Source organism: Macrobrachium rosenbergii, chromosome 7, assembly GCF_040412425.1.
Source record: "Macrobrachium rosenbergii isolate ZJJX-2024 chromosome 7, ASM4041242v1, whole genome shotgun sequence".
Classification (NCBI taxonomy): domain Eukaryota; kingdom Metazoa; phylum Arthropoda; class Malacostraca; order Decapoda; family Palaemonidae; genus Macrobrachium; species Macrobrachium rosenbergii.
In genome coordinates this window covers 32,719,932-32,732,934 of record NC_089747.1, presented here as the reverse complement: position 1 = coordinate 32,732,934, position 13,003 = coordinate 32,719,932, and the positions used below count along the sequence as shown (strand labels likewise).

Sequence of the window (13,003 nt, the reverse complement as noted above, 5' to 3'; positions counted from 1 at the left end):
CATTTGGGTCAACTATTCAGTGAAAGCTGTCCAACTGCTGTTCTTGATGTCTCCGAAGCCTAGCCATTTTTCATCTTGAAGGGTTTTGCTAACCTCCTCAAATGCTACATCCCTCAGCTCATATTTATTCTCTTTTAGTATGCTGTTAAAGGTATTCCTCCATCATTTCCCATTTCTTTTTAATCTTTAATTTTCCTTAGTCTTTTATTGTGTTCCTTTCACATCCTTCTTCATCCTCAGATGAACCATAGCACTGGTTTTGTCAGAGATCCAAGATACAAGTATAGATACATGAAGTCAGCTTGTTACTTGTTACTTTTTTCCATTTATTTTTGCATTCATATTATGTCTGTTGAATATTTTTTGCCTAGTTTCTAGGACTATTTTAATTAATATTAAAATTGGTTTGACTGCGTCTTAATTTTATGTATGCATATTTATTGGGATAGATGATGGCTTAAAAAATGTCAAGTTTTGCAACAGACTAGAAATTCTCATTTGTAGCAGGAATATCAGTCATTTTAGTTTTAATTGGGCTCCAAATTATAATCAGCCAATACAAAGGGAATTATTTATCTTTCAGAAATGGACTTTATGGAAGATATTGATGAATATCTTGGCTTAAAAGAAGGTGCTCAGTCAGGGAAGATCAAGAACAGGAAAAGAACCCTGAGTGGTGGATCAGAAGATGAGGACATTTTCACGCCTCCAATGAAGGTTTGTTATTTAATTTTATATTTAGTTTTTTCTTTTTATAGTGGTGTCTTCCAGGAATGTACATCAACAGCTTCTATTAATTAGCTGTGGTAGACTGGGCATTTAATTGCTATAATTTGTAAAAGTTCATGTTCATGCGAGGTGAATGGATTCTCTCCTCCCAAATTATCACACATTTTTTCAGAATTTGTAACTCCAAAAGTGCACAAATGTACAATGGTCATAGTAGTTGTGTAATTTGCTTGTACTTTCAAGATTTAGTATCTCATGAAAATTCTCTCATGTGATTCATGAAAAAATATACTTGTAATGTGTAATTTCACTCCCTAAAGTATTTAATAGCAAATCCAACAAGATTTTGAAGCCAGGACATGTTAAAGATGACCAGTTCAGATCAAGCTGAATAATATGCTGCAAGTCATATCAGCCACAATGCCTTTAAAACTTGAAGTGGCTTACATGCCTAAACACTTCAGACATGAATTTGTACCATAACTGCAGTAATGTAATGTAAGTCAACAGTAGTATAGAATGAGATTTATTCAGGGTGAACCATATTTTTAAGTGAATATGTTGTGGGGTCTTGAGTAATGAATAAATTTTGTACAGTATTGAACATACAGTGTTTTGATTATTTTGTTTTTATTTCAGATTTCAGGCTTAATGAGGCTTTAGTCAGCCTGTCTTCTAATTTGTGTTTTCATCATAGTTTTGGGTTCCTTTAATGATTTTAGTCCTGTATTTGAAGAAACCTTAATTCATAATATATTTTTATTTATTATATGGTTGAGGAATATATCACAAAAATGGAAGTCAATGTTTTGTTAGTCGGTGATGGCAGACATTCTTGTATGTTAGCTGAAAATAAAATACAAATATTTTACAAAGAATCTTCCTGTCATTGAATAGCTAAAACGTTGAAAATTAGGAACTGTAGTTGTGTGTGGCCTGTAAAGTAAGTTTGCTTTTGTACCAACAGTTTAGTAAAGATGGTCCTGATCAAGAAAAAGCCAAGAGGAAACCTGTCAAAAAACACTATGATTATGGAGCAGAATTTAGATCTAAGAAGGCTGGTGGGGACATGACAAAAAAGGATAAGTTATCTCCATATGCATATGTTCAGTTCTCCAAAGAGCGGCTAAATAAAAGGTAAAGTAAAGTTGTTTTCTAGTTGTTGATGTGTTTAATCATTGCCTGGGATGGGAATGATTCAACAAAATCAGAAGTTATATTTTTTCATTGTTGAAACTGCATACAAAGTCATGTTCCATTAATTCAAATTCTTTTCCTTATTTTTTATATAAGCCAAAGATGGGGCAGATGACTCATTGCCAGATAGCTGATTGAATATACACCCATTTTTTTACTGTTAGTGAAATGTACGTATAAGTCAGAAGGAATACAAAGTTTGTACAAAAAAATAAATATATAATTGGTAAACAAGCCACAGAGTTGAATTTTTGTGATGACGGTTCAAGGATGTTGTTTTCAAGTCAAGTCAGTATTTGAATACAAAAAAGTTAAGAAATTGGGCTGCCAGGTGGTGCAAGAGCAAGGAATAGATTTAAAATGTAGGAAGAAAATAACAGGGTAAAAGGGATACTAAAATGGACCTTATAGTGCCCTTTTGTTGGGAGTATTCCTGTAACTGGATACTGTTTACAGTGTGCCTTGTGCTGCAATGTAGACAGTGCTGAAATGTGGCCTATCAGCCCCCAGCAGCATTACCGTGTTAATTACGTCTTGTCTGTTTCCCTTACCTGGAATGCCACAAGAAGTTTTTCTTTAGCATTATCCAATTTGTACTTCTTGTAGAACAAATTCTTCAGACAAGCCACAATTGTATTTCTAGAAATATTAGACTACTCTCATGACATTGAGGTAAAAGCTTGTTCCTGGTACAACGAAATTCTATTGCAAGAGGCTGATTGATTGATTTATGATTTATGACTACTATATAGTTTGTATATACAGTAGAACCCCGGTCCTCGACTGTACTGGAACTCGACATATTCAGATTTCAACACGAAATGTTGAGTAAATTTTTGCGTCGGAGCTCAAACAACAAACCGAATCCGACCGATGAATCATATGATGTTTGTAGAAAAAAAGTTTTCAGGCAGCTGCCGCTAGTTGGCGTTGTTGGTGGCATTCTTCCCATGCTTATTTAAAAGCATTTAAAGCCCACACACGCTGCTGCTGCTGTTGAAATTACTGTATGTCTGTTATCATAAAATTAAGAAAAATTTCCTAAATTACGTCGGAACTCGGCAGCTTGTGGCAGATGTAAACAAACCACAGCGCCACCCTGGTGGTGTATCGTGGTACTAATTAGTACCGCAATACACCACCAGGGTGGCGCTGTGGTTTGTTTACATCTGCCACAAGCTGCCGAGTTCGACGTAATTAGAAATTTTTCTTAATTTTATGATAACAGACATACAGTAATTCAGCTTATAAATACTGTATTATTAATTTAATGTGATAATCTAGCTTGTTTTTCAATGTTATCATTATTAACAACAGTTTTCATGTGTACCTGTTGCAGTACATTCTGGTAGTGCCTATAGGCTACATAGCCTAGGCTATGGCGCTCGGTCTATCATCGGTAATACGGCCGCATTGGTCATAGGCCAATTTTTTTGATACAGTATGCATTTAAAAATGTAAAAAGTGCTTCTGATATGGTAAGTTATTCAACTCTGAACTTATTTAATTGTAATTTGTGTAAAGTTTTGTATAAAAAGGCAAGGTTGGGGTAATGACTGGTGGTCAGGAATGGATTAATCCATTTTCAGTTATTTCTTATGGGAGAAATTAACTCAGAATTTGACAAAATCGAATATCGACACTTCTTCTGGAATGAATTAGCGGCGAGGACCGAGGTTCTACTGTAGTTTGAAATTTGTTGAGGAGGCCCACCTTCCTCACAAAGATATGTAACTGCTCTGCATTACAATCCTCACCGAGAATTGTAGCTAGGATAAAATGTCTTTCTCTGTCACATCCCCAGGGCAGGAACTGTCTCAAACTCCCAAGACTGGGACATTCGACCAGCAAATGTCTCACAGTCAAGGGTACAGTACAGTTATTACAAAGTGGAGGATTTTCATGAAAAATGAGTGAGTCTTGTATGTCCAATCCTCAACCTGCACAACATTGTTTCTTGTCTCCTCGGCATATAAGGTTATGACCAAGGAGGCTCTGATGATGTAATACTGTGCATTTTTGGATTTGTTGCAATATTTTTTCATAGGGACTGCCAAAACTTTAATTTTCTGACCTACTAGAGAATATACATCCCAACATGGCAGCAGTAAGCATCTTCTAGGTTCTGGGGAGGTGACTGCTGATTTAGCAAGCTGATCAGCTTGCTTGTTCCCAACCACCCCAACATGGGAAGGCACCCAACAACAGTTTACTTCTTTACCTCTTCTTTTCACTAAAAGTAGCCATTCCAAATGTATCTAAAATATGAGGATTTAAAGAGAAAAAAAGATTCCAACAACTGGAGAACACTTAAAACTATTTCTATTTTGAGGTAAAATCGCCTTTAAGGCCTTTACAATTGCATGCAGTTCTGCTGTCAGAACAGATGCAACAGATAATAATCTCCTGCTCCTTTCTACATCACGGAAGGCTACTCCAAAGCCAAAGCCAGCATCTGACTTTGAGCCATCCTTGAAAACTGCTAAGTTGTCATCTTGCGAGGAATGATCTAGAAATAGTGAACGCATTGCCTCACTTGACATTTTTGCCTTTGTAGAATTGAAATGCTTACAGAAATTTACCTTTCGAAGGTTCCAGGGAGGATAACCAAATACCTAGCTGGTAAAATCGCTGTATTAGGGATATTTAATTCACAGGTTATAAATTTCAATCTAAAAGAAAATGGTTGGGGTTGCATGGAATGATTTCCATAAAATTGCCATTGCCATTCATTTCTAATACAAATGCTTGTTTAAGGATTTAGGGAACCACTGAAATCTATACCAGCTCTAAACCAGCAGATGTTGGTAATGTCGATCTAGAGGCATCTCACCAGCATCTGAAATGTTAAAGAAACTGGTCTGTAACTGTTTATATTGCTGGGATCCTTTTCAGGATTGGGGTAGGAATAATTATAGCTTTACGGCATTCATCAGGAAATAAATTTCTAAGCCATAAGTGGTTATAAAACTCTAATAAGTATGACTTTGCCAAAGGTGCTAAGTGGCAGATCATGTCAAAACAAATGTTGTCACCTCCAGGGGCAGATTTATTGCTGTTCAAGAGAGCAAGTTCCAACTTTTCCATGTTAAATTTTCTATTATAGTTTATATCTTCTGTTGTTTCAAAATTTATTGTTATTAATTCTGTACTATTTTTCTTTGTGCAGAAGTGCTCATCTGAAATTTTGTTACTACTTACTTTTGCTAAATATTCTCTTATTACATTTCTTATTTCTTTTTGATCAAGTATTCTTTTCCCATCTTTTATTATGGCATGTCTAGATGGTTTAACATGGATACGAGAGATCTGGTACATATTTCCTCCATGAAATGATTGATTTTGAAATTTAGGTCTTGAAGACCAAGCGCTGGAACCCATCAGGATTATTCAGCGCCACAATGAAGGTGAAATACATAAATTAATGATATGACTGATATTGAATAGGTGAATGATGACATACTAGTAAAATTCAGTGTTAAAATATGAACATAAAAAATGAAGAATGATTTTAGATAGAATCAACAAAAAATAAGTATATATTAAACTTTTATATTTAAAATATGTACTTATATAAAATATAAAATAAATATGACTAAAATTTTCATTAAATATACTAAGATATCTCATTAAAATAAACAGATTCTTTCAGATAACCCATAAGGTTATGTACCTCAATGTCATCATTTAAAATTTCTAAAATATAGTAAACCCCCTGTATGCGTGGGGGATGTGGTACGGTACCGCATCCCCCACGTGTGCATCCCCCACGAATAGCTGAAATCCGCAAATAAGTAAAACCCCTCTAAAAACACTTAGAACTGCCTATTTTGACAGTTGAAACACAAAAAAACTCTAAAAATGCTTATACCTGAGTATTTTAATAGTTTTATCACAAAAAGTACATTTAGTCATGAAAATGATATGAAAATACAGTAATTAGTGAATATTTCTCAGTGAAAAATACTGTGAATGGGCAAATTTTCCACGCATAATGGGTAGATACGTTCCAAAGAGAAATCCGCGAATACATGAGTTCGTGAATAGTGAGACTGCGAATACAGGGAGTTTACTATAGTCTTCCCAGTTAGTAAGTACTCTGCCTTAAGATGACTAAATTTAGGACAGAGAACCAGCATGGCTCAGCGGATAGCTGACCACGACAGTGAGCACAAACTGCGGCACTGGCTCCCTATAAAATATAGCTATGAGTGAAGCGGGTATGGCCAATCCTCAGCCATGTTAGGATGATCTCAAATCTTCAGTTGCGATTAAAACCTGAACTCCAAAAGTCGTTACTTTTTCTAATGTTTCTGTACTTCCTATTTGTGGATGAAATGGGGGAAGTCCATCTCTGCTGCCATTTTGTACGAATGTATCGTCTGATAACTGGATGCATATCCAAATGTGGCACCTTATTAGTTAAGAAACCACATCTTGCAGCATCCTTTGCTTTACTATCAGCCAGTTCGTTCCCTTCTAGACCAGTGTGCCCATGAGTCCAACAAAACTTTACTGATTTGTAGCAAACAAAAGATAAAAAAAAAGCCATTCTTGAGCCTTTTGAATTAAGGGATCAGTAGAGTTAAACTTATTAGGGCTTCTGAAACACTCCTTGAGTCACTATATATTACTGTGGATTTAAATTTCCTATCAGATGCAAGGCTTCTGAAACACTCCTTGAGTCACTATATATTACTGTGGATTTAAATTTCTTATCAGGTGCAAGATTTAAAGCATCAACTATGGCTGTTGCTTCAGCAGTGAATATGGATGGGGAGTCTGATAATGATTCCCCCTCACACACGACTGCACATCCTACTCCATCTTCAATTTTGATCCGTCAGTATAGATTTTCCTGTCATTTATATGCCTCTCATCATGCTCCAAAAACTTGTTTTTGACTTCTATTTTTGGACGATCTTTCTTCTTTGTCCCTTTAATGTAGACATCTATTGCTGGAATAAACCATGGAGGGATAGCAGGGTGTTTTAACTTGTAGGATCTTCTGCATTTTTATACTTTCATCGTCCAGTTCACCCAGCTGTCTGATTTTAAATGGTATTGAAGATCTAGATCCAAAAAGACTTGAGTCACATTGTTTTAAGATCTCAAAAGAAGGATTCTCCTTTGAGCTTTTCAGCCTCATGGTGTGTGTCTCAGACCTAGCTCATGCCTCCTTAAGCCCAGTGGTAGCTGATGGGAGTCAACATAAATACTTTCAATGGGTGAAGTTCTAAAAGCTTTTGTTATGCTCCATTAATGGCAATAGCAAAGAGAGTGACACTAAGGACACTACCTTGAGGAACTCCCTCTTGTAAGAAAGGTCGTGATGCATGATTTCCAACTCTTACCTTTATATATCTTTCTGATAAAAACGAATTTATAAATCTGATCATTTTTCCTTTAATGCCCAGCTTATACAACTTCTATTTATAATACCGTAACACCATATGGTGTCATATGCCTTTTCCAAATCAAAGAAAACCCTTATTGATTGGCTCTGTTTAGCAAAACCTTGTATTTGGTTTGAGAGCCTGAGCAAGGGATCTAAAGTAGATCTAGTTTTCCTAAAGCCAAACTGGAATGGAGAAAGCAATTTATTTGTTTCTAAGTGCCATACAAGTCTGGTGTTAATCATCTTTTCCATCAGCCTACAAACACAACTGGTGAGACATGTTGGTCTGTAGCTGCTGGGTAAAGCAGGATCCTTGTTTGGTTTCTTCATAGGGAGGATTAATGATAATTTCCAGCTCTTAGGAATAATTCCAGTTTCCCAGATTTCATTTATTATATCTAAATGAAATTTCTTTGACTTTTCTGGGAGATATTTTAGCATTTCATAAAGTATTTTATCTTCACCAGGGGCTGATGGTTTGGTATTCTGCAAGGCATTTTTGAGTTCCTAAAATTATTTTCACTTAAATCAATTATTAAGTATACCTTAGTTTAACCAGACCACTGAGCTGATTAACAGCTCTCCTAGGACTGGCCTGAAGGATTAGATTTATTTTACGTGGCTAAGAACCAGTTGGTTACCTAGCAGTGGGACCTACAGCTTATTGTGGAATCTGAACCACATTATAGCGAGAACTGAATTTTTATCACCAGAAATAAATTCCTCTAATTCTTCATTGGCCGGTCGGAGAATCGAACACGGGGCCAGCAGAGTGCTAGCTGAGAACGGTACCAACCCATCTGGGCATTTCTAATGTCTTGGAACTCTAGAGAATAGTTCTCACTACTCGATATTCTCAAGAAATGTTCTCCTAATTTTTCTGTGACCCTCTCTGGTTGGGTGATTAGATCACCATTTATCTTAAGGTTAGGCAGAGGTTCAGGGACAAACTTGCCATTTAGTGTTTTAATTTTCTTCCAAATCGTTATGGATGTTTTTGAGCTAATGCCCTTAATGTAGTTCATCCATGACTCTTTTTGCTTTTTTAGAATGTTTATTTTGCTTGGCCACAGCACGTTGGTAAATAACTTTGGCTTGGGCAGTTCCACTCCTCTTATACTTTTTGTAGCAATTTCTAGTGATCTTTTTCATACTACTGCAGGTTTTGTTCCACCAAGGGACTGCTGGTCTAGAGCGTTTCCCTTTTGTTGTTGGAATAGAGGGAATTGCACTGTCGATGGTGGTGTCATTGAAGTAATTATATGCCTCTCAGATGGATGGAAATTATTTTACATTCTTGTCCATAAGAACAGACTCACTAAATTTCTTTCAATCTGCTTCATCTACCTTTCATTTGGGAGGTGACTCAGAGGGCTGATTCTTAACTATTTTTATATGAATTGCAAAGTGGTCACTCCCATTTGGATATTCATTTACTGACCATTCATAATCAATGTGAACACTAGATGTGCAAAAGCTCAGATCGATGGCCGGATAAGTATTGGAGTAGATGTCATGGTAAGTCATGGCTCCATTATTGAGTATATAGTGATATTATGATCATCCATTATACCCTCCAACATCCTACCCTTGACATCTGTCGTGTTCCACCCCATATGGGGTTGTGAGCATTAAAATCACCAAGGAGGAGGAAAGGAGTAGGAAGCTGATTGATTAGTAAATGAATATCATTATAAGTAATGTCCAAATCAGGAGGTAGATGGAGCAAACTGTAATTTGCTTGTCTAAGGTGAAAGTTACTGCTACAGCTTGGAGATGAGTATTAATTGATAGCAATAAGTGTTGCAATGACTTATGCACAATAATTGCTGCACCTCCCTTAGCTCTATCTCCAATTGGTGGCGGAGAATTACATATGCTGTAGATACACAATACCTGGGATATGGTCATGGAGCAGTACCTTTAGCTCTTCACTTTGAGCCTTAAGGCCCTTTGGATGGAGCCTTCTCATATTTACTCTTTTGTTTATGAGTATTATCAAGAGATGATGTGGAAAGGACTGGTCTTGACAGGTTTGGTTTTTTATATGTTGATTTACTGGTGTCATTTTGTTTCCCTTTCTTGTCAATTTGTTTAAATTCAGGCTGGGGTTCTTGCATCGAGCTTAGTACTTCGTATCTATTACTAAGTGATGCATGTTTAATTGGACTTGAGGGAGGAGAGGATGAGGGGGAATGTCTCGTCTTTTGGTGCTTTTGCTCCTCAGTCTCCATTAAATCAATCAGGTAGAGACTGCTTGAAACAATTCCAAGTTGGTTGGGTTAAGTGCCATCATATTATTCACCTTGGAGGCTTGTGCTCTAGCTTCAACCGGCCGAGCACCTGACCCAGATGGCTGGGCCACTACCACAGTGGTTGATGCACCTGCTACATTAGAGGGTGCTGCCACTGTACCCCCAGTGGTAGATAGGGGTAGTGGTTTAAGAACTTGAACATAGCCCCTAGGTTGTTGCCCTAATTGTCTTTTTGCAAAACCAATACTTATATGTATGCTCTGCATTGGCATTATTTAGTGCAGTTGACAATTAACACATTTTGCTTTCCTGTTACATTCGTCATCATGATGGACACCAGTTTATACAAATTTTAGCATTTTCGCAGCTTTTTGATGGGTGGCAAAACTTAAAGCAATGATAGAGAACTGCATTGGTCTTTGCTGGAAAGGACGTACTCATACCCTTTCATTTTCAAATATGACATAAGAAGGTACTTCAGAGTCTACAAAGGTTAAAATGATCATGTTGGCAATAGCTGCCTTTTTCACTCTCCAAACTGAAGTGGGACTCATTTCTAGAATTTCTTCCTCTGTCATGTCATAAAGGTCATTTATCAAATAGTACTTCTCTGAAGGTTAAGTGGGGCTTGATCTTTGTAATCATTTCATAATTTTTTTATGTCCAACAAGGTCAGCATATGTGCTTGGGTTGTGGATTTGGCATGAATAAGAACAGTGTTCTTCCCAAAATGAGAAATATCACTGTTCTTTATTCCTCCCACCTTTTCTGAAGAAATCTGCAAAATTTATAGTTATAATTTTTCCTCCTTAGCTGAAGCTACCAGCCACATAGGAGGTTTAGGAGTCCTTCCTTCTGCATTCTGCTTTCTCCCTGGTTTATCCTGAGCCCATTTAGATGGCACATAAACATCCATGTCTTTGGGAACTTTGTCTGTTAAGGTTCCTTGTACTGTAGCTTGACCTATTTGTATGGCATTTATCATACTACTAGCCTTTAGAGCCTCATCTTGGCTACTAAAGGTAACCCACACTTCCCATTTAGGTTCAATATCAATAAAGTTTATCATGATTTCTACAACAGCTCCAAATTATTTCAGATCTGTTGAGATCATTTCATAATCACAACCGACTGGTAAGTCTTCGATATGAAGCATTCTCAAATTTTCCACACAACCTGGCTGTGTTAAGGATTTAATTTTGAATGAAGATTTCTTAGAGAAGTCTGTGTCCTTGCTTGAAGTCGTCATCAATGTAGCATGGCTAGAGGGTCCAGGGGAGGCGAAGTCAAGAGGGGGATCAGGGTATTTGTTATTCTGCTTTTTTCAATTTAATTTTGGAGAAGTCATCAATGTTAGAGAAATTTCAATCTCCAAGGTGGGTGCAGAGGTCGTCATCTATGCCAGAACAGCACCATCAGAGGGTCCAGGGGTACTCGAATCTATATAAATACTAGACATAAAAGATTTGAGAGGGGTAAAAAAAAAATAATAAACCTGAAAACCTTAGAGATATCATCAGCCTTTCATGGGGTTTATTCTTCCGCCAATGGCACAGGTGAGAACCGACTCCCAAATGTCCGCGTCCCTACTCTACTCCACAGGGAATGGCACAACATGATTATAGTGGCCCAAGTGTAATCTAAACCCACTTGCTAGGACCGAAAATATTACGGGAATACTATCATCCCCATTCTTAATCATGTTATGGGCAAACTGGATAGAATGCCTTGAGTCCTATCCCCAGAACCGGACCCCCCCTGGAATCCGTGATCCAGCCCTAAAGAATAGTTCTGCCTGAAATCTCTCAGTTCCAAACGTTATTGGGCAGTTGATGGTCCTACCACAGTTCCCACTACAGGCAGTCCCTGGTTAATGGTGATCCAGTTTTATGGTGCTTGTCTAGCAACAAAAATCGGCAATTTTTGGCACCGAAAATCACCGATTTCCACTTAACCCTTTAACGCCGAAGCCCTATTTTTAAAAACGTCTCCCGTATGCTGGCGGCCTCCGAGAGGTAGCGCCGAAGCGGAAAAAAGTTTTTTTCAAAAAATCACAGCGCTTAGTTTTCAAGATTAAGAGTTCATTTTTGGCTCCTTTTTTCTCATTGCCTGAAGTTTAGTATGCAATCATCAGAAATGAAAAAATATCATTATCATATATAAATATTGGAATATATGACAGCGAAAAAAAAAACCTCTTATATAATTCTATACAAATCGCGCTGTAAGGAAAACGGTTAAAGCTAATGAGTTAATTTTTTTTAGTTGTATTGTACACTAAATTGCGATGATTTTGGTATATAACAGATTGTAAAACAATTAAAGCAACACAGAGAAAATATTATCACAAAATGATGCATGAATCCGTAATGCTCGGATGTAAAAAAAAGTTTTTTTTCAAAAATTCACCAAAAATCAAAATATTGTGCTAGAGACTTTCCAATTGTGCCAAAATGAAGGAAATTGATTGAATATTACTAGACTGTAAGTTTTTTAGCTTACAATTGCATTTTTGAACCATTTTGATCGAGTTAAAGTTGACCGAAGGTTGATTTTTTTCGATTTATCGTTATTTCGATGTAAATATTTAAAAACTGTGAAGAGCTAAAGGAATGATTTATTTTTGTTGTATTCTACATGAAATTGCGCACATTTTGATGTATAACACTTTATGTAACGAATAATATGAAACATCGAAAAAAATTATTTTCCAGGCAAGCTGACGCAAGAAAAAATGACATTGATTGTTACTAGAATTTTTAGCGGAGTCCGAGTCAACGTTGACCGAACGTTAAAATTGATGTGATTTCGAAAATAAAAAAACTGTGAAGAGCTAAAGAGAATTTTTTTTATTCAAAAAATTCACCAAAAATCTAAATATTGTGCTAGAGACTTTCTGTTTGTTGCAGAATGAAGGTAAATAATTGATTGTTACTCAAATGTAATAAAATGAAGGTAAGTGATTGATTACGGATAATTATGCGTTTTTCGATCATTTTGGTCGAGTCAAAGTTGACCGAAGGTTGATTTTTTGTCATTTATCGTTATTTCGATGTAAATATTTAAAAACTGTGAAGAGCTAAAGGAATGATATATTTTTGTTGTATTCTACATGAAATTGCACACATTTTGATGTATAACACTTTATGTAACGAATAATGTGAAAGGGCTTAAAAAATTACGACAAGCTGACGCAAGAAATGACACGATTTTCAGCTGATTCCGCGTGCGCGGAGCGGAGGAAATTATTTTTTTTCAAAAATTCACCAAAAATCTAAATATTGTGCTAGAGACTTTCCGTTTGTTGCAAAATGAAGGTAAATGATTGATTGTTACTCGAATGTAATAATTATGGCTTACGGATGCGTTTTTCGATCATTTCGGTCGAGTCAAAGTTGACCGAAGGTTGATTTTTTCTATTTAT

The 13,003-nt window shown here is 36.5% G+C and overlaps 1 protein-coding gene across 1 annotated transcript in view; it reads left to right on the top strand.

The window, feature by feature from the left end:
- LOC136840284 (RRP12-like protein) overlaps positions 1–13,003 on the top strand; it is a 186,946-nt gene that overhangs the window by 134,672 nt on the left and 39,271 nt on the right. Inside the window, exons 16-17 of the mRNA XM_067106960.1 lie at positions 584–717; positions 1,697–1,866. Of these exons, the coding sequence (XP_066963061.1) occupies positions 584–717; positions 1,697–1,866 (304 nt within the window). The remainder of the gene's footprint in view (positions 1–583; positions 718–1,696; positions 1,867–13,003) is intronic.